At 38.8% G+C, this 23,168-nt stretch overlaps 1 protein-coding gene across 5 annotated transcripts in view; it reads right to left on the bottom strand.

Annotated features, from left to right (window-relative positions):
• Positions 1-312: 312 nt before the first annotated feature.
• The window catches only part of LOC137588734 (BAR/IMD domain-containing adapter protein 2-like), a 54,372-nt gene continuing 31,516 nt past the window's right edge, over positions 313-23,168 (bottom strand). For 3 of the 5 annotated variants that reach the window (XM_068305978.1, XM_068305973.1, XM_068305975.1), the window contains 9 exons: positions 21,862-21,999; positions 14,009-14,161; positions 11,755-11,991; positions 10,912-11,107; positions 10,035-10,236; positions 9,810-9,890; positions 9,265-9,430; positions 7,797-7,834; positions 313-2,111 (listed from right to left, as the gene is read on the bottom strand). In XM_068305978.1, the coding sequence (XP_068162079.1) occupies positions 1,967-2,111; positions 7,797-7,834; positions 9,265-9,430; positions 9,810-9,890; positions 10,035-10,236; positions 10,912-11,107; positions 11,755-11,991; positions 14,009-14,161; positions 21,862-21,999 (1,356 nt within the window). In that variant the 3' untranslated portion in view covers positions 313-1,966. Of the gene's footprint in view, positions 2,112-2,477; positions 2,522-3,694; positions 6,997-7,796; positions 7,835-9,264; positions 9,431-9,809; positions 9,891-10,034; positions 10,237-10,911; positions 11,108-11,754; positions 11,992-14,008; positions 14,162-21,861; positions 22,000-23,168 lie in introns of those variants that run through there. The other 2 variants (XM_068305977.1, XM_068305976.1) reach the window with 2 other exon arrangements.

Raw genomic sequence — 23,168 nt, 5'->3', positions numbered from 1 at the left:
TTTAAATGGAATTGTCATTAGTATTCGGAGCAAAAGCAGCTGTCACCTATTTGAGCGCCTTGGGTGGTTCAGCTGACGGGGTGTGTCCCCATCTGCACAGAGCATTGTGGGTCAGGACAAGCACAAAAAATAGCTTGCATGCATAATTCATTATGCAACTGCCCTGCTGTTCCTGCTGACGTGAAGTCTTCCAATGCGATAGAGGAAAGATGATAGTAGAGAAATTATGGTTCAAACACAGTTTTGACTAATGACAGTGGCTTTGATAGATAATATCATATCAAAGTAATATACACAAAACAATGCGGGTGGATACGTGTTTCTTTATTCACAAAATTAAGCTGCAAACAGCCATCAATTAACATTACAAAACAGTTTTGACTCAGTCATCATGTTTTCATGTTTATTATTCTTATTGCATCACTTGGAGATACACTGAGACAGGTTTCATCAGTTTGGGTACTCGTGTTTGGAATGGATCTCCTCATGTTTGATCTAAAGTAGCACAATTGTTATTCTTTGCAAATCTCTTTCTCATTGAGGTTAACGTGTAGTGCATTTTACTCTCATCGTCATCACAGTTCAGAGCATGATGCCTCTTTGAATTATAAGGCGAGTGATAATTATTTGGGAGAAGAAAGTGATTATGATAAGGTGATTTCCCCCAACCAAGGCACATCCCATTTTATATTCTATGCAAAGAAGGTCGACTACAGAGCATCCATTCATTTATTATACTTTTACTGGGGTCCATTGGTGGCTGCCAGAAGGTCCCCTCCAAAACAGGTTGTTAATTCCAGTATAAGTCCTCTCCTTAAAGAGAGATGTACAAAAAAATATTAATGTGCTTCTGTCTGAGGGACAAAATGATTCACAAACTATCAGCAAAAATCCATAATGTCATCCAAATAATAACCTGTGTCAGTGTATTCCTGGGGGTTCAGCCCATTATATTGTTTCTCCAATTGTCCACACTTTATCAAATTATATACATCACAGAAGAAAAGAAAGATCACAAAGTTTTTCTCCTGTTGATTTTGCTCCTCAGCTGAAAATGTTGCAATCAAGCACAGCAGATGAAACACAATCAAATTCAACCACGATAGGCCATTATTACTGTGCTACTTAAGAACTAAAATGACAGCATTTAAAGATTTCCTGCAAATACACAATTAGTTACAGACACAGTACAATTGAGTCGTGTGCTTATCAGTTCCAAACCCTCATTTAATTACAGACATTGGATGATTTTTCTGGCTACTCTATCCTCTAAGGTGAGCTTAGATGAGTTTTTCCTCCATGAAATATTTCAGTTATATTTTCGATCATCCATCTTAGCTCAGAAATATCAAAGACTTCTATTTTCCAGATGTGTAACTGTGTTCCGACACAACACCAGTATAAGTTGGTGTTCTTGATCTGTGAGAAGGCAGTATTAAGAAGTGAGGCCAAAAAGTTGAGATACCTGATGAGATAGATCGCTTGCTAGCATCAAAGCCCTTTAGTTGTCAAGGCAAGCGTTACAAGCTGTGTACTAAAAAGAGAGATGTCATGATCGGGTCCTCTGGGGCTACGTGAGGAGCCGGGCATCAGTCTATGAGTAGTGATGCAATGCAGGAGGCAATAGCTGAGGCTTTGAAAATGAAACAAGAATCCAAATGATCCATAAATATGTTTTTTTTTATTTTACCCCATACTCTTTGTGTGTTTCAAAAGCGAAAATGGTGCAACGACTCCACGTGTACAACCTGAATTGTGACCAAATACTGTGCTAGATAATCTAACACTAATCATTGGCTTTGATTTTGTTTACCTCTCGACTAACACCAATGTTTGTGCAGTTCAATCATTGATTGTTTTGTCATTATACAACCTAGCATTACTAATGGAATACCACTGGCAAAACAGATTTTACAGCTGAAAGGAGAGGGCAACGTTATGCACCAGTGATCCAACTGTGGACAGTCTAGCAGTCGCCATGGGGAGTCAAGACCTTCTCCATGCAGTCAGAGTGAGCTTCTTCAAGCTGGTTATCTTGATTTTGATCCTCATTCTCGGAAGGGAGGGAAGTGTGTGGGGCCTTCACCATCGGCTCACCAGGCAGAACATTTCTGGGTGTTAGAGAACAACAAAAATTAAGTAAAATGTTTGGATTTGATCAAATGTGATGAAAATAAGATTCACACGTGAAAATATGATAATGACATAAAAACATAAATTGATTTTCCAAAATGCTTTTAGCAATGGCAGAGTTGAAAATGAAGTGAGTAACAGGCTGATGAGTCATGCAAGAAAAAGAGGGAAAGTTAAGCATGACGCAGAAACATGCAATGCATTTCCTGTCACGTACAAGTGTGACAGTAAAAAGTCAGATGATGAGAACAGTGATCATATAAAAAGAAACAGAAATAACCCGACGGGAAAAATACAACAAACTGATGCAAGAAGACCGTGAAGACCCAAGGTGAGTCACTTACAACGGGTTTTGGTCGCTCACAACCGGGCACAATCAGGTACTGTGCTGAAAAGCAAAAACATTCCCCATGTGTCAAGTCAAATGTCCCACATGACAACTGACATATTTTAAATGTGACCTATGAAACATATTATTATTACTATGTGGTCTTATATGGGTTCATATGATAAAATGTGCAGATTGAATTCATATGATGGCATTTCATCAGCATCCATTCACCACTTCCTTTCTGAGGAGTGATGCTGTCTAGCTCCGCCTACATCGCTCCATGTGCTTCAGAGTAAAATCTTTGTGACCTGAGGTGATAAATAAATCTATACATGTGACTCTAAGATGCTGGTGCTACAATTTAACTTTCTCTATATGACACTAACATTCTCATATGATGAATGTTTTCCTTCACTACATCAGCTGATGCTGGAGGTTTAAACACTGCACGAATGTCTGATGGCAAAAGTGTCTCTCTAAAATGTCTTTTGTACGTTTTCAGTACTTCTGGCCGATTACACCTTCTCTCAGGATGAGCCATCCTGGGAAATTCAAAAAACAATACAAAACTATTCAGTATATGCAAATAAATATTGATATTCATGTTTAAAACTGTAGATAAGACATCCAATCAGCCATCTAGCCTCAATTATGTGTGTCGAAATAAAAGGTTCTTATTTAAACCCAAATGACTCATATTAAAATAGGAAGACTATTTTTCTGACATTCTTCAACAAACAAATTCTTCCTTCATCACAGCCAGTGACATAAACACAGTGAAGTGGCTGTCAGTCATCGATGCCTTTTTTGTCATCTGGAAGAATATACTCATAAAAACCCGGATGTATCACAGTTACTCTGCATTCACATGTAAATTATAACCCAGGTATATTAACTTTGGGACACAAATAAATTAAAAACACGAGCAAACATACAGGCATATACACAACACAGTGAACCAAAAAAATAAAACACACATTAGCACCATAAAACGAAAATGTTGCGATTCAGGTGTACACACAGTTGAGTTTGAAAAGGTACCTTTGCTAGCAGCAGGTGGAACAGGCCAGTGGGTGTATGACATTGGCAGGTCAGGGCAGGTAGAATGCAGTGTAACTACAACTGTTACTGAACACACACACATACAGAGTACATGCAACAAGGCCAGTGGAAGGTTAGGATGGCAATCTATTTAGTTCAATACGGATGTGAATGAAGAAGCGCTGGATACTGTGTTAAAACACATTCTGCTGCCACACAAAGTCAGAAATACAACTTCATTTGCGTTGTTAAGCAACCGGTATGGATGAGTCTAAAATAATGGTGAACAAAAGAAGCCGATGAAGAAGAGGCTCTGGGATAAAAAGTAATTTTAGAGACAAATTTAACCTCTAGTTAACTAAAAATAAAAAAAAATTCAAAGTTGTTTTTTATACATCTTGGAAAAAAGGCTTTCTGTGTAAAACTAAATGAACAGAAACAGCCATAAAAGTCCAGCTGATTGAATTTATTTCACACTTTTTAGAGTAAAAATTCACCATACATTTGTGGTCAACAATATTACATTTTTGTGCCCCAAAAGCATGCATGTCCATAAATTTTATTTAAATTTAAATAGTTGTAATTTTACAACACCTCAAACTAAAAACACACCATTTGATGTTAGAGTTTTTGGCTGCTGTGCCATCACTGCAGCAAGGCAGTCATACCTGGGGCTTATTTTAGTGGAGAAAGAAGAAGCACTGGCAGCTTCCAGTCGTTTGCACTCGACGTTTGTCTCTAAACAAATGAAAACAGAGATGGAAAAAAAGGGGAGTTGGCAAAGCTGAGGGGTAAGACAGCTATTAGGTAACAAATGAAAAGAAGAGGAGAGCAAAGAACAAAACAGCAGCAAGGGAAACATTTACACAATGCAAAAAAAAAAGTCCATCTTGACTCATGTCTCCAGTGGAGTCGTGAAATATTGTTCCTTTTTATAACAGAGAGTAAGGAAGCCTTGAGGGGCCAGTGAGGGGAAAAAAAATGTGATCCAGGAATAGTGAAACAAAAGTTTTGACAAGTGCAAAGGGAAACCTTTGCCAGGATAATTTCTCTAGCAAAAGTACTCAAATGTGCAGACACTGCACTGAGAACATTGGACTCTGGTGAACTGCACCTTCCCGTGACTGAAAACGGTACTACAAAAACACACACAAAAAATAGAGCACATTTTCCCTACATTATCCACTAAAGGCTTCCATAAAATAATTTGACAGAAAGGAATGTTCCTCCAGCTTTGTAATTAAAATACTTGATAAAAACAGACTTCCTTTTTTGTTTGCAGAGTAGGAGGCATGGGGGAATTGTACCATTGACACTTTCTTTCACTTTGGCAAAGACAGAAAGTTTTTAAAAAAAGTTTTTTTATAAAAATCTCGAAGAAGCCAGAACAATGTCAGAAAAGCAAACCAGTGGTGGGATAATTAGTTGACATTAAATGTCGAAAGACAGGCAGTGGTTAGTAAAGACAAGTAGTAACTGGACTGACGTACAGACAAGCAGACCAGCATCTTTATTCAGCACAAAGTCAGACAGATTGTTATTTTATCTTAAAATCAAGACACTTTTTACTTAATTGGCTTTTAAAATCAAGATTTTAATTGCAAATACAACAGGACAAGAAGGCTGAATGAGGTTTCAACACTAAATCAACACCTCTGCCCCATGAATAAGTACCCTGGTGTGTGCAGCACAGTGTGGCCACCACTCTAAAACCAATGACCTTGTGTAAATACCCTAATATTGCTGATGCCTCATTTGAATCTCTGGTTCCAGTAGTTCATCAGCATGTCTCTTAATAACAACAACTTCATTTCTTATAGTCACCATAAAAATATAAGTTTCACATACTGTAAGTCACGTAATTGCAGTAAGAGGCACTATGATGTGTTGAAACACTAAAACAATATGCAAATTGTGGAGTTCATGAGACAAACAGCAATGTCAGTTTTCTTTTCTTTCATGTGTAAATTAATAGCTGCCACTATTTCTAACTTTATTAGGGCTTAATAAGTTGATTAGCTTTTCAAGAATGCACAAATGGCTATGTGATGTCATCCAAAAGATTTTTGTCCACATCAACATGATCAGGGTTGAAATTCATTCAAACCCACATTTTTTTGTGTTAAAGTCAATAACGTCTATTTAATGGTCACTCATCCTGGCGCCAAAGGACAACAAACAAGTGTGAAGACAGGATATTTTCCATTTCAAACATTTTGATTCACACAAGTGATTGTACAGAAAAAAAGCATCACAATCACAAATTTTTTGTCAGTATCTTTTAAAAATCAAACATTTTCCTAACCTTGAAAACATACCAATTAATGCTAAGGACATTCTAAATTCTTTGCACAGTGTGAACATTATATGGATCAATAAAGCTTCAGATTATCACTTGAAGCGAAAATACAGTGGATGTTTATCAGTGTTGCTTGGTAAATAACCAACACTAATCAACTAAAGAAACATTTGAGCCCAAAAACCCAAAGCAGAGCCTTGTGTGTTTGTATGGAATGAGGAATAGTTGACCCCATTCAGCCTTGGCATGATATTCACACATTATAATAGACAAAGGACCCTGGGTTCCTGGCTGTAAGAGTCAGAGCAGAGTCCCTCCACACAGATGTCGGAGTCCAGTTCAGAGCCTGATACTCAAAATATTAGAGTAAATTTGTCGACACAAATATAGACTATATTACTTTCATAAGGTGCATTTTTTTAATGATACTGTATGACAAGCACTTGAATATGACACATTTATGTACAGCAAACATTCCTGTCACATTGTCTCCAGTCCACCAGTTAAAACATTTACATTTGGTGTTCACTCTTCGTGATACATGACCTCTCTTCTCAGAGGGATAAATACCTGACAATGTGAAAAGGTTAAACTCTTGTTGAATACTGCAAGAATCAGTTAATTGATTGCAATACTTTGCTTACATTATGAAAATCCTCTTTGGGATCACCATCTTTCATTTCACCCCCCTTATTTACACGTCTTTTTTTTTTTTTACAAGTGATGGAGGCACTGACATTTGTGGTGAAATCAGGTTCCTTTGGTGGGGAAAGAAGTCCCCACTGACACATTGAAAGGAAATGTACATGCGTCAAAGACAAGCCAAAGATACATTTTCTTCATAGAAAATGTCCATTTCATTTATTTTGAATACCGGATAGGGATCATTTTGTTCTGGTTTGGCTTTGTGTGGTATAACCAGCGGCCCACTGCGGCTACCAGCCAGTCTGACGGCACAGGGCCGGTTTAAGGAAGGAGATCACAGGCGATACAGACCCAAGTCCTTTCCTTGCATTGATCAGCAGAGTTACTGTTGTGAGGGGGAGGTAGGGAGGCTGGGAAAAGGAGTGGGTGAGGATGAGGGAAGGGGTCAGCAGAGAGGCGTGAAGGTGCCTGTCCTATCACATCGTCTGGCTGAGTCTGTTTGTCTGTCTGTCCTCACACTGTCGAAATCAATTTGCCCTCTGCGGAACTGTGGACAAAGAAAGGGAGAGGCTTCCAGGTGGGCTGGCTCAGAAGAAATAGCAGTAAAAACAACCAGGACACATGGAGAAACTACATCTACCTTCAATTATATTTAAAAAAAAAGCTCCCTTTGATCTGACCTATAACCTCCTATAAGACGATGGTCAGTTTTAACCAAATTAATTGTGAAGAAGAGTGTTTTGGACTGGGTGGGTTAATAAAGGATTGGGTGGGTGGAGGTGGAAGAGCTATTTATGCTACACGGTGCATAAGAGGAGGTCAAAGCATGGAGCTGCGTGATTAAAGCATGAGTGTTTGATGGAACTGAACAAAAACAAAATTTAAGCTTAAGGAAGAACGCATATAAAGCAATAACATGCATTCAAATTTAATCCTTATTAGTGATGGTCACATTGGGGTCTGGATGGTTCTTTTAACATTCAGAAGCTATCAAACACTAAATGTGTCTCCTGTTAAATAGTATGCAGAATAAATACCATGTAATAATATCCTAGGGAAGTATAGCAACATAAAACAATACAAGGTAGAAAACATGAAATTAAAATGTTGGATGTCCTCTCGGTTGTGTGTCTGGGGGTCTGGATTTCACACTAATATCCCAATCCTTCAATAAAAGGAGAACGATCCCCCCTTGTCTTCGATTCACAAAAACTCATTCAACCAAAATGGAAACAAATCACTTCATTTTAATACATGTTTGATTTTTTAATTACACTAACTGGATTTAATTTGAGGATTTTTGTATCACTACAAGTCTTTTGTGAGAAACAAAAAAAACATTCTTACCTTGTAGGGAAGCGAGGCTCATATTCTTCAATCCCTTGCTATAAAGACACAAAAGAAAGGATAGATAAGAGATACAGCCCGCAATTCATTCTGAATCAACATAATAATTACCCATGTTAATTCATTTTGTTAAATATGCATATTTTTTTGCTTGTTTGAAAACATTATGCTTGAAAAACGTGCACAAATAAAGTCTTTTGGAGGTGCAGCCATATATCTATCTATTATATTCTCAATGACTAAATTTTTTTTTTTAAATAGTCAACTAAATTACTGTAGTTTTTGCAATAAAATATGATGATCGTTCCGATCACTATGGCTTAGTCTGCAATCTATTTCGTCTTTTGATGACGATGACGTCTCTCTCTGATTCCTGCTGCATTTTTCAGTGGCACTGAGAATAAGAAAGCTGTAGTAACGTAGGCAACCAGCAGATGGCAGTACAGAACTACTTTCAACAACACCACATCAGCAACGCAACTCCGTGACGTCACCAGCAGTAAGACAGCTCAACTGATCAAATACGTAATTACAAAACCTATTTGGAAATGACAAACAATATTCTTTGTTGAAGACAGAAAAATAAAAAAGATATTTATTTTCAGGTAAAAAAAAAAACAGTTCCTGATATTGTGAAAACATTTTTAATATAAAAATGGTTACAAATATGCACATGAAAAACAGTTTCTACCGCAATATTCATTTAAAAAATATAGCAGCCTTTTGCAAACCAAATCAATATCTGACCTTTGATCTACAAATCAGATGCACACTGAGGAACTGGAGCATTTCCGACAGTGCATGTGAGCCTAAGCAACCATTATCTCTTTAATACCAGTGGAGAACTTTCTGAATCCTGAATGCTACAAACTGGAAAAAGCCGTTTATATGGTTATATGACTGCTGTGTAATTAAGCATCGCCCACAAGGAATATTCCAGGTGAGACGTAGGAGGGAAGCTGAACTTGTCGAGAGGCATTCCATGTTGCATAAGTCTACTTCTGTCGCTGCCTTTCAAAATATTAACCCCCTCCCCCTCATCGCCGCCGCTGCCTCCTCTCTTGCTCCTCTGTCTTTCAGATGACGGGCAAACAGGCTGTTATCAACCTGTCAGAAGAAGTTCCCTCAGAGAGGCAGACAGTCGCAGAGGCCGTCTCTCCAATCCAAGCTGTGCCACGTATTAAACTCAACCTTCCATAAACAGAAGCATGTGCAGTGGAGGAGAGCTGACTTTTGTGTTTACGTAAGTGTTAATATAACTCTCTTGGAGAGAGAGAGACAGCTTGTCTGTTAATCCTGTTAAAGCTATTCCTGTAACTCAGGTCAGCGATTTGTGTCAAAAAAGTTACCTCCACACATTCAGAGACGGACAAGAGTAGAGCTTTACTAGGTTTAGTGTGACATGCGTCGGGCAAAATCGTATGTATAGATGCCAGTACACATGGGAGTTTTATACAGACAACCCCACCTGTGAGAACCCAGGCACCGCGACGCTGTAGGGGCGTTGTTGCCTGCCATGCAGGGTAACGGCACTCTGGGCCGCCATGCGGGAGTGGATACCATAATCAGGGACAGGCAGAGCCATGTCTTCTCTCTCCAGAAGGTTTCCTGTGCTGCTGCTTTTCCCGTGGAGGCTGGAATAAGGCAGGTGTACAGAAAATGAGGAAAATTGAAAATATGTGGCTGCTCATTGGGAGATGTGCAACCAATGAATGTTTGAGCAAACATGTATACATGTAATTCCAAAAGTAGCAAGTCAGTTATAGCGTTTGATGACATCACAGATTAAAACATGTAAGTATGTCTACAATACAAATATGCCCATCAATTAAACATGGACACATCAGATTTTGTTGGTGAATGAAAGTATCTCTACTCATCACTGTACAGAAGCACAGAAAAAGAGTCATTATAAAAGAGAAAAGACAATGAGCTGAAGTGATACACAATATATTCACAGGGTGTCGTGCTCGTCTGAAACGCAAAGAAGTTCTGAAACATCCAGAAACATACTTGTGAACTCGAAGTTGTTTCATGGAGCTGCCATCAGCGTCAGATATCACTCGGGTGTAGGAGAAAGGAAACCAGCCGCGCCTGGAAGAAAGAACTTAAACCTTAGTGATAGTTTAGGGTTAACATTACGGGTAGCTAAAAGACATTCAGCAATCTTTTACTTCTGTTAACTAGCAGACTAGCAAACATGGGTTTGTCCTTGGAGAACATATAAATAGCACTCACATCCTTGTCTTCTCGTTCTCTCCATAGTGCCATCCATCACGAGCCTCGGGGACCAGCAGAGTTATGACATCGTTCTCGGAAAAGCTGAGCAGGGTGCTGTTGTCACCAGCTGCGTGGGAGAAGATGGCCTGGACCCGGGTTCTCCCGTTTCTCTCCAGACCTGCTGCCATGGAGCTGGACCGGGGCAGCGTGCGGGTCTCCACTGATAGAGGGTGACAGAAAACAGATGTTTTTCACTCTGCATAATGCTGCTAGTTGGTATATAAATGATAGAGCTACGGCTCCACCTTTACTTACTTCAATTCTAGTAACAGTAATAATTTTTTACTCAATTTTGAAGAAGGATTTAATAGAACTGGGGGCAGCAATAGCTCAGTCCACTGGGTCTTGGGCTGGGGACCAGAGTTTGGCTGGTTCAACACCAAAAAGTTTGGTATGTATGTGTGTGAAATGAATGGAAAAACTAATTTCCACAAGCGGATTAATGAACGATGTTTCTTCTTCCTCTGGAACCCAGCTTTAAAAGCAATTAGTGAATATTTATATAATCAACACACAGCCAGTACGACATTTTTGGGGATGGGATTGATATATCAAATCTCCTAAAATCTACTAAAGTTTGCAAGCCGATGTTTACATGGGAATGAGACAGTTGAGCTTGGTACTGCCCGGAAGTGATTCTCAGTGGTGAATACAGCCACCTCCTGCTGCTAACTGGGTTTATAGAAGTGTGGAGACTTAGTGCCAAAACACCAAAACAACTAGCTAAAAAAAACTTCTAAAAAAAAGATTTGTGCAGAAGCAGAACTGGGTGATACTTCTACTAAAGTCATATCACACATCGAAATTTCTTTTGATGCATAGCGTGTGTCCTTACTGAGAGTGTTCTTGCTCTTGGCTGGAGCAACTTTGCGCACAGGCAGGGTGTTTGAGTAGACCTCCCCTCCATGGCGCTGGGTCTGTGGCGAGGTCTTGCCCTGGGCCACTTTGCCCTCCATCCACTGCTGGTAGTCTTCTCCACCATGAGCACCGGCCTCCCCATTCATCACCGTCATACCTCCATCCATCAGCCTCTGCAAATTTAACATTTGCACACAGGCAAGTTCAATCAAACTCTCTCTTTTTTGCAGTGACTACGAGTAATTAATAATCTGGGTCAGGACGCGCCGATTAACGAAGAAAGACAATATACATATACAGTATGCTGGTTTAAAGATAAACACGTTAAATAACTGTGAGGAGCTTCAAAGTGTGTGTCATCTGGGAACGTGAAACACCACAATTTGTAACGTGGTATTTAATTAGAAGCTCCGGAAACACCTAAGCAGTCTTTCAAGTTTCTTTTTTATGGGCCTAGGGGAGGGAGAAGAGAAAGACGGGTGCAGAGGAATTCACGCCTCTACTGCACGATAATCTAATTGCCTTTACTAATGATTTCATTTGCATTCGCCAGAGTTTTCTGAGGATGCGCACGGAGCTCCTGTGATGCAGTCACCATGCTCAAGGGCTACACACCTCCAAGAGACTGTGACATTCCTGGTTCTCATTAGCAGAACACTTATCTTTGCTTGTGTGTGTGCATATTTGTGTATAAGAAGGACAAATTGTGTTTTTTTAGACTATGATGGAAGGTGTTCTGGTTTGCTAATTGGATGTAAAGATGATGAAATACACAGATCACATGATGTAAATGATTATTTATGGCAGTAGAGGAACAGACCTGGTGTCCCATGGCTGCACTGGCCCTTAAGGCTGCCAGTTCTGGAGGCACCGGCAGGGCCTTAGCACCGGGGATGGGCTCAGAGATGGGCATGCCTGGATGATGAGCGCCAGGGGCCATAACGCCCGCTGCACCGCTCATCTGTTGGGCGAGGAACAGGGCACGATCCGGCAGTTTGTTGGGCTCGGCACACGCCTGCTGCCACATTGGGATCTTTTGTGACAAAAGTTCTTTCCCCTGAAAGAGAAGAACAAAAAAAAAAAGGGTTTGTGTTTTAAATGTCATTTGTTTTACATTTTCCTTGCATATTTTAACAAATATTCATTTGAGAAGAGCAGATGTCAAAATCACCAATGAAATAATTCCTGATTTTTGTAATTTTGCATCTCTTATTTTTCAGTTTCAAAGAAAATATTTGCTAATAAGACCATAAAATCTCACAATGCTAATAAATTTGTAACACATTTTCCGCTTGGCCCAAATTGCAATGAAATCTGCATTTTCCAGTCAATTTGCCTTATCACTGTGCAAAGGAAAAAAAAAAAGTAACCTCTGCAGGTGTTGGTTTAGCAAATTTTGGTATGGAATGTCCCTACGGAGGTAAAAAACAATAATGGTATCATATCCAAGGACGCATAGGCATTCAATAGATGATGGGAGGAAAATATAGCTGTATAGGAGAGGGGGAGGTACTGTATACGTGAGCCAGACGATATGAGAAGAGGAATGAGACGCAGGCTATAGTAGAAGAGAATAGTCTCTATAAATCCAAACATTTGAGAGGCTCTCATCTGGTGCTGTGAGAGGAGAGAAACATCCCTCCATACATCATTAAGTAGGGTAGTTACATAAAGATACTTCTCATTTGCATTTATCAAGAGTGTATAAATGATGGTGTCCTGAATCCATGAATATACGAAAGATGCTGGCAGTATATGCTGCTACTCACACACTGAACTGCACCAGCCTGGTGTGGAGGATAAACACAGTCCGGCTCCAAGCCTCACTTACTGTCCTTGCTGTGGGCATGTGGGCATGGGCAAAATGTGGGTGGGATGATTGAATAAATTATCACATAAACAAATACAAAAGTACATCAAAAAACGATTCATACTAACAGTGTATTCGCAAGGGATTTATGCTCTGACCATAATAGCTTTTAGCTCACAAAGCTAATGTCACACTGCTTTGTATGCTTTTTGTAACCGTCGGCCTTCGCAAGCAGTTAAATTAATAGAATTGTGAAGAATGAGATATTGCCCATGTGTTTTTATGTGCTTGCAGCAAAGTCTCTCAGCATTTCTTAGTAGGGACTATGAGTCACCTCGACCTCAGTTGGCCTTCTCTCATAGATAAAGTTGAGCGTAGGTGGATCTGTACTTTTTAGCAGTATGCTACTAAAATCAACCAGAGGCTCTTATTCATTCGCTCGTGTGTTTGTGTTCAACTACCACAGCAGGGAGCAGCTCAATAACAAAAATTTGTAGATTTGCCAGTTTGAAAATCCAAAACAACGAATGATGCCCAGTCCATCCATAGAAAGTTTCAGCATCAGCCTTTTAGTGATTCCACATACCAACCACCTAAAAACGAAGATCTATAGCAATGCCAATGCACTGTCCACTGATACAACCATTTGTCAATTATTTGCTTAATTTATAATATGTAATAAATGATTATACTTGACAAAAAACATTGAAATGATTAAAATAGACATGAAACAAGCTAATTTATGTCAGTCAATCCTTATATTTGTCCACTGATCAATCAAAGATTTGACTGTAAGTCCAAATACTTTTCTGCTCTTCAATCGCTGTCACATCAGCAGCTTCCGCCCCATCAACCAATCACTCATTCAGACACTTTCACACCCACACACAGCAAGTCTGAACCAAGTGTTCTTGCAGAAGTGGGTCATTCGCTCTCTATTGCCTTCCCACTTCACCCCCTCACCCTCCACTCGATGACTTCATATTCTGAGGGGTGGGTGGGTGGTTGGGACATGCTTTCCCCACTCCCTTCTTGGATAAAATGAAACTGATTACAAAGCAGGAGAAAATTTTACCAAACAAATTGGAAAAAGAAAAAGTTTTTGTTCATGTACATCTTATACCAGCTACACAGTGTGGATTCAGGTCCAGCTCATAATGTATAAAATACATAATCTTTTTTCATTCGAATTTTTACCGTCTGACAGACGTGAGCAAGGCTATCAGTGACAGCACGACATATACGAAAGGCCATTCATTTTCACCTTGTTGTGGTAGGCACTGCTGTTCTTTGCTACTGCACACTGCCGGTCCACCAGGAAGCAGTACCTCCTCCTCTCCTCAGACAGAGCGTTCTTGTAGCCCTCAGCGATGTAGCTGTCCAGCTCACCTTGCTTATTGCTGATTGCTTCAACATACTGGGGACGGAAAGAAAAAAACAACATAATTTCAATATTACAAAATTGTTCCTTCTCTGCTCAACAAACAGAACCACTCATATACATTAAGCATCACTTTAAAAGAACACAATAGCCAAAGGTTGTAATTTTTTTCCCCACTGTTATGACTGGCTGATATGTTTGTTGAAAAGGTCAGCAGCCTGTGCATAAAGTCATTAACTCCAATTGTATCATAAAAACTAATGTCTAAATGAAACAAACTGGAAAGACACAACTTTAAATGCTTGTTTTAAATCATAACACATGTCAAGCATTACCAGACATGATAATTTGATAAGTGAAACCGAAACGCTTTCATGAGAACATTTTTCTGCCTCAACATCGAATGTATATAAGGAAATAAAATATTTAAAAGTGAAAATGTTTTCTATATATTTAAATTAGATAAAAAATTTTGACAATACCAAAATACGTATATTCAGTATTTAAAGTATAACTAAACAACGAAAAAAATGACACAAACTGCAAGTCCGTTAAAATAACTTTAAAATCTCAGTGGACAGAGTTGCGTAAAGGGGACCAGTAATAGAAGTAGAATGAGTGCGCAGTAAAAGTTATATACTCCAGTGGTGGAGCATAAAGAGATTTAGCGAACCATAAAGACATAAAGCTATCCTCCATGTGTTGATTAAAATATGAACACGGTTTATAGGTTGAGAGATCTAATTAAAAGATCATCTTTGGATATGAATGCGGGGATGAAAATATCAGTTTTCAAAGGGCATATAATTTTGCTCTTACATAACATAATGCATAGAGAACAGCATTAACATAGATGGGGAGAGATGTTCTGCTCCCCGAGGACATTATTCAGTGCAGGGTTCACTTCATCTAAGAACAGAATATTTTCTGAAGTTAATAATGATGATGAGAGATTTTCAGTCTGGTTTTGGATTTGAATAAGGAGAGAGTTTGCAATAGGTTGACTGGAATCCTAATGAAGTAGAAATATTTAATTTGTTCAGGTTTTAATAAATCTGACACAAAAAAGACAATAAAGGACAGAAGATTTAAGATGTTTATGAACCACAATAAACTCATTTATCTTATGTTACTGTGATCCTTGCATGAGAGATGGGATATTCAAAGTACTATAATAGAATTCTATTAATATTCTTCAGGTGTGTTTTGTAAAAAAGACAAATAAAATAGTACCATAAATAAATACTAAATATATTGACACACAATAGAAGCATCAGACATTAAAAATACAAAAGCCAAAGCAAGTAGACACAATTATTTTGACAATAATACACAACATGAGACATTGATAGCCTCTTGTTTTACACTGCAGCACGGCCTCTCTATCTGAACTCTGAAAGCACAGAACTCTGGGATGGATCAGAGCATTCTCTTAAGCTTGCAAATACAAACATGTCAAAGAGCGTAATGGTCAAAGAGAGAATGAAGATTGAAGCAATTTGTTTTTTATCACAGCCTGTACCACATGGATGCACTCATTCCTTACTTGACAGCACTCTCAAAATTCAAAATACAACTATCAGGGAAGTTGAATGAAATCCTCTACATTTGATCCTGTAGCAGGAAAAGACAACTTTTAAGAACAAAGCACACTCCTTCATGTGGGCACAGTGTGACACCCATCCTGGAGATTACCACTTGGATTCAAGCCGATGGCACAAGCAGCCACAGAGGGCCACTTATGAATCATACAAACTGTGTAGGTGGAGAGGCCGTTGGGTAGCTTACACCCAGCAAGCAACTATGTTGATCCAAAGTTAGCCCCGCATACTGGGGTTATGATGACAGTGTGGGAGAAGGTCAATTACCAGAGTGACTGACAGCCCAAGGGATGGGGTGGGCTAACTGCCAGATTATTCTGATTTGATTGCCGGTGCAGTTCGTAGGTTTCATGTGTATATCACAGATATGGACATAGGAAGTTTACACTGGAAGTCATGCATGTGTTACGTCAACCGGTATGCTAAAATCCTTCCAGCCCTTTAAAAAAGAAATGGATTCAATTAAAAGGACACAACTAAAAAGGAGATGCTGTAAAACCTGTCTGTTTGGCCCTCAAACATAATTCATGCCTTTAATTAATAGCTACAGTATGTTTTCATCAGGTTAATCATGTGAATCGTGGGATGCTTTTGTCACAAAATATTTCCTCCCATTGAAACACTGTGAGTGATGACAAAGTGACTCCTTTCACACCATGAAAAAGTCCAATAGCACTCCAGGAATGTAGCTCGTGCATTGTGTCACCATCAAACTCATTAAAGTAAAATATTTTTTTTTTGCTAAATGGTTAAAAGAAATCACTTAATAATTGCATAGTGATTATTAATAAGTAATAATCACTATGCAAGTAGGTCAGGGTAAAATTTTGAATTGAATTCAGGGGTGTCGCGGGATGTTGCAGTCTGTGACTGCATTGGTTCTAGTTACTTCTGACACTGTAGAAGCAAAAACCCTAAAACTTATAGAACATGATGTATTTTAAAGCGAATAGGACACTTTTATAATAGGTCCCTAGAGAGAATCAGTACTTTGATGTTTATGAATGTGCATGTATCCACTGCATTAGGGTTTCTTTTCCATTATTTAAGCAGTTTTAATATATCAAGCCAGCTGCATGCAGTGTACACAAGTTGTGATTGCTCTCAGAGATGGTGTTTTAATTGGATTCCAACTGGCTTCTCATGCCACCGCCAATCAGCAGATTTCCGCCTGAAGCTCCCTCTATATATAAAAGACAAATCTGGCCAAAAGCCGCTCGTGGTTTCTACTGACAGTAAGCACAATCAGCGTAAAGAAGTGTGTTGTAGAGGCCAGTGTGTGCTTGTGCATCCAGTTTATTGATTGATTTCACATTAATGATGTTGGACCGTTGTGCAAAAACTGCAGGGCCTCTGCTGAGTGTTGACTTTAATAGATTGATTAGGCCTAAAATTGTTAAGTCAAACAGTATGAAAATAGCATAACATATTTCTTTTAAAAAGAACCAAAGTCAAAGAAACCCAACATTTTGACGGTCATACATTTATTCATACATGCTTAATGTAGAGTTGAAATAATACCTGCACTAATAATAATAACTGCACTAATGAAATAATACCTCTTCCTTCATCCCCCAAGCCATTAAACTGCTCAACTCCTCTCTGGGGGAGATGAAGAAGAGAGTCCACATGAGAGCTCAGAGATGACACAAACAATGCACCAAAAACAATGCAACCGCCACAGACATTTCACTCTACCCATGTCTAACTAGGCCTGTTTATTTTTTTATTTCTATGCCAATTTATGGATTTTCTATTTGTATATTCTTGATGGGTTATTTATTACTCTATTTGGTGTTGGTACCACTTTCTATGTGCTGGTGCTTTTTGTGTGGTTTTTCTGTGTAGTCACTGTCCTGTGTGCAACGGAGATGTTAATTTCCCTGACGGAACTTCTTTAAGGGTTCAATAAAGTTATACTCTACTCTACTGTCTCTCCCACTGCTGGTATCCTTTTCGTGCTCTTGATTTTCCTCAGTTCAATGTCTAAAACTGACTTTCTTTGCTTCATGGAGATCAAGGATATCAGAAAAAGGCTGAAATAATAACAGCATTTTTTATGCCTGATGACACCATAAAGGATGAATGTCAGGATGGAATTAACTTTAGCTTCTGGCCAACATCTCTGTGGCAAGAATTTTACAATCAAAGGCAGCAAGAGGCAGAACTCTGGCTGTCAGGGATCAAGTGGAAATAGCATCTGGCTCTAGCGATCAGTCTGTCAACACCTTTGGTTTGAACACGAAACCTAATATCTAAACAACTACAAGAAGAACTTAAATGTTTTTGTATAATATTTGTGGTCTCCACAACTATGATTTCTGTCAAACATTTCATTCATTTTAGGTAAATCTTGTCACTTTCATATACAGTACATTCATGTCTTCACTTTCTGAAAGGTTTGACAGAAGAAACATGTCCAGTCACTGATGCTCAGTGACCAATCAGTGCACAATGGCAGTGTTCAAATGGCAGCATGTTTATATTCAGTCGGTGATCCAAAAATTACACCAGAAGATCAAGTGCCATAAAATTCTGTGCGCGCACAAAAGCTCTATGAAGGAAGTGGTGAGACATTTTTGGCTGTTTTTTTACTGTCGAGGACAACATGAACCTCAACAAAACAACATAAAATATCTTCCTCCGGTTCAAACACTCTAAGCCCTGATTTAATGAGTCATTTTCTACCACCACTTTACCTTACTATTCAGTTGAAGTCATGAATCACAACTGGGGTGTTGACCTGTGATTATGTTCAATCTGGATAAATCTCTGGTATTGTATGAGCAGTTAAGCAAGTCATTCAGTCCTTAAAAAGGGTCAGAGGACAAATGAAAATGCCACGTCTCAGTCAATGAATGGTTTGTTTGGGTTCCACTAGCTAAAAATATTTAGCTTTCAATGATATAAAAGGAGGAAGTTGGTAAATTCTCACCTTTGAGCAGATGGAAGCAGAGCAAGTGTGGTGATCTAAGCTGAATAAACAGCGTAGACTTGTGATAAGCAACCTTTTTCTGCTTCTCACTACTCATGTCATTTAATATCTACAAGTCAACAAGTTTTCTTTCATTGCTTCAGCTCAATAAATTGTTGGGTTAATGATTGGGAATGGCTAAAATTATCAAATAATCTAATTGTGTTGGCCGTCACATCTAATATTAAAAATTCTATTTCAATTCAGGAAGAAAAGAAAATGCAGCAGGGTATGATTTACTGGGGACTATGATCTTTAACTGCCACAATTTAACCACAAACCTCTTTTCCACCAACAATGCTTAACTTAACAAATGTGCCATCAGGTTCATCATATTGTTGTGCTCAGACTGCAGCTCAGTGCTTTATGGCCCCACAGGGACACCACTCTGAGCAGTTGACTTCATATTGCCTATAGATTTAATTATAACATCAATCATGGACGAGGGGTGTGAACAGTAAGATCTTAAATCTGAGGGGCTTTTTCATTTTACCTCTCCTGAAGGCACCAGGAAGCTGCAAACCTCATCAGAAGTTGGACCGTAGATGTATGGATTTTTGGCCACACTTTGAGCCACATCCACCAGGTCAAAACTAGTTAGTGCACCAAAGTGTGTTCAAGGTAACAAGGTAAATAGGTATTTTTATCTTTGACCCTATGCACCGGGCGGGTCGCTAGTGTCTCCTGGTTCCCATGATGGTCCATGAGTTGCACAAACCCATACCATCTCTGTTGGTACATCCACATGCGACTAGAGAGGTGAACAACCCTCTTTAACACACCCACAGTCAAACAAATAGTTTTGCATAATTTTCTTCAACCCTAACAATCAATTAAATGTATTATTTTGATTATTTTGAAGTGAAGAGTAACTACATAGACTTAATGCTCCTGCAAAATGTAATAAAACAAACTTTTTATTCAAAATTAATTGTCTGATCGCTGAAATTCCCTTTTGTGAGATGTTTGAATATTGACTTCATCTGAATTAGTTAGACAACAAGCACAGAAAAAAAGGCCTGGTGTCTCAGTTGAAACTTCCGTTCTCACACCAGTTAAACCATGAGTGTCCAGAGGAACTGCTGGACCGCTGTGCTGGATGTTCTCATGTGGCTGTTCCGCATCGCTTCCTGTATCGATTTTTGTAACAAAGGGCCCGGCCACCTCTTTCATGCTCCAGCAACTATCTATTAGAGCAACACTAACAATTAGAGAATAATTACCTTCCCTGCTGCTCTTACATCATGGCGTGAGATGTCAGCCTTGGTTAGCCCTTAACCCCTGATATCATGGTTTCTTTGTACTGTAGTAATGAGTTAAAACCATATAGTGTCTGCTACATTATCAGGTTATCTTAGCCACATTTACTGTCTATTCAGTTTTCAATTATGTTGCTTACTTACAAATGTAATGTGCACTTTCTCTTTGTGTACTGCAGGGAATAACCAGTGATTTAATGTGTGAGTGATGGACTGATTTAGAATGTAAGGATTTAAAATGGGCACAAAGGTAGGTGGTTGAGTTAACAGATAATACTTTGATTTTTATTAAAAAAATATCATTTGTACAAAATTGCCAGTAGAAATAAAAGTGGGATGTATTCATGATTTTATCATCCAGTGTGGAGAAATGCTGCTGGAAACTAAGAAGTGATGTTACATTTAGATCTACAGTACATACAGTATGTTGACAAAGGAAATTTAAAAAAAAATTGAAAATCATATGATTTTTCTTATCCTGCAATAATATCTTGATATTTTCTACTATCCTGAATATATTTAGTTATAGCAGAATTGCTCAGAAGTAGCAATTACGAATTGGGACATCTTGATTAATGATGGACAGCATGTAATCAATCAGCCAATACCCTGGTGTTCCTCTTGCCGCACTAAAAACAAAACCTACCAAGAAAAACAACCTGTTTTGACGGAGACAAACCATCACGTCTCGATTAGTGCTTGTTACTGTCATTTTAAAAGTAACTGTACGCATGCTAATGAAGCCACGGACACACTCACGCAGACACACAGCATAAACATTCATACATAAAAATAAAAACCTCTTCATTACCCTCTCCTTTGTCTCTTACCCTGCATCTCTTCCTGATTGGCAGACAACCCATCACAGCAGCACAGACTGTGAAGACTGTTTTAAGGCCACACCCACCATGTGTCAACACAACACCTAGAGACGGGTCAAAGGGCCCCGCACATCTCCTCACACCTCCGCTTCAGCATTTACCTGATATTGAGTGAAATAGATATATCCACCCACTCAAGATGTCACACATGAATTTTATGCAATAGTGGTAAATCGCAGCAATTGATAAAATGTAAATAATCAAAGCTTTAATGAGTATGTTGTCTAATCTACTTAACATGGAGATAACAAGTGCAACATCACTCATCATTTTTACTGTGTTTGTTATGCATTTTTAATGTCTAGGAATTTTTAAAATGTATTTGTAAATTCCGTTTTTGGATGTTCGCTAGGATATAAATACAGTAATAAATAAGTGTTATTAGATCTTCAAGGAAACATTTTGTCCCTAATGCCACAGAATTTATTCATATTTCATATTTATACTGTGGGTTCAGGCCACAAACTTGGACATTTCTGTCCCATTTCTCTCAGTCCGAGGAGCCTTTCAGACTCGTTCACGAACTTCATCTACTCAACGGGGGGTCCCGTCCTCTTCAGCCCAGCATGTCCTATCCCATCAGCCCCACTGGCAGTCACGGATTACTGACTGCACTTGAGCTCAAATCCCATCAGGAAGAGGGGAAAGCATCTAAGAGCCAACTCTAGCAGAAGCAGTGCTGGCTATGAGTCAGTTTGATTCACCAGAAGGTCCGTCTGATCTTACACTGACTTGAAATGAATGTGAACTAAATTATCAAGAGATATTTTTCTGAGTCTGACTGGCAGATAGAACCACACATTCGGATCATACATTCTTGGAGCTATCTTTTGTAACTATGTTGTTTTGCATTCTTATGCACTGGTCTTCTAGCTGGCCAGAAGGATCCTGCATGAGTCGCAGAGCTATGACATCTGTTTCCTTCCTCCGTCCAAATGCCAAAGCATATAGTTTGGATTATTCAAAGCAGCCTCGTGCACACAACTAACCTACGCACTAACGCAGACACACACACACTGACCTGCATCTCTTTGTCTCCATATTTGGAGGGGTGCTTGCTGCCCTGGCTCTTCCTCCGTAGTTTCTTCAGCTCTGCCTGGCACTTTTCCAAACTCTCCCCTTTGCCCTTGTGCTCCGTCTGGTACTTCTTTAGCGCAGCCTAAGAGGGGCAGCACAAGGGCTACACGGTTAACGCAGTGTGCACAAATGATATTTTATACTGATACACATTCATTTAAAAACCCCCTAATATGTGATGAGCTTCTGTTTCACTGCCTCTATTTGCAGATTGAGGGAAAACTTAAGAATGTGATTCTTGTCTTAAGTTTTTGTTTTTTAATTATATTCTATGAATTCTCGCCAGACAGAAAGGCAACAGAGAAAAAAAATTCAACCTTTGATCCTCTGGATTTGGCAAATATCTGCTTAAGTTTATTGGATACCAAAACTTGGTAGGGTTACTTCATCGTAAAAACATTGGTGGAGGTCCCAAAAAATTGTACACACATTGTAAAATTTTTTGGTCTCTACCATACTGATATTTCAATATAAAATCCTTTAGAGTGAACTGTCACTCCAAAGGCTTTTATATTGAAATATCAGTATGGTAGCGACCAAAAAAAGAGATATCAAGGTTTGACTATGAGACTTGCATTTATGACACATGACTATAATGAAAGTTAATGTTGCTCTGCTTCTGTTTCATGTGTCACTAAATAAGAATATAGTGTAAGTCCCAAGCCGTGCAAAGGTTTATTAAAGTTCCACTGCTATTAATTCCAATTTATTTTACAGAAAAAATTGAATGTGACCATTTGAATTCATACAGCAACCAATTAACAGAGAATTTCCAACTCTTCATCTTTAACAAATGTGTCTATTTTTTTTTAACATGTCATTCTCCTGGAATGAGTCATACCTCGCAAGGCAGTGTGGGAGGTAATTTATGGAACTTGCTGCAGTGGTTTGGATGAAAGCCAGTGAGAAATTAAAGAGTGAGAGAGCATTTGGTCTCTGGTAAATGATTTTATGACAACATGTTTCATACTTTATTCTCCATGACCTCACTCTTCTGAGAGACCTAAGTGTCGCGGAGCAGAGTTCAGGCTGAGAGTCATTCAAACACATTGGGAGTCAGGTATTCTTTTATACAAAAAACTAAGGAATGGTCCTGCATCAGTTTTCTTTGACACTCATTTTTATGACAGGCATTATAAAACAGAGGTCATTCGATTAAGCTGGATCAAGATCATCAACGTTTATTCAGTACTTTTGTGGTGTTGGAATTGAATGGGATATCAATTAAAATTACTTAATTTTTACCAAAAC

The sequence above is a fragment of the Antennarius striatus genome, chromosome 21 (assembly GCF_040054535.1).
Source record: "Antennarius striatus isolate MH-2024 chromosome 21, ASM4005453v1, whole genome shotgun sequence".
In the NCBI taxonomy this organism is placed as follows: domain Eukaryota; kingdom Metazoa; phylum Chordata; class Actinopteri; order Lophiiformes; family Antennariidae; genus Antennarius; species Antennarius striatus.
Note: the sequence above shows the minus strand (reverse complement) of the source record. Positions and strands in the feature narration are given on the sequence as shown.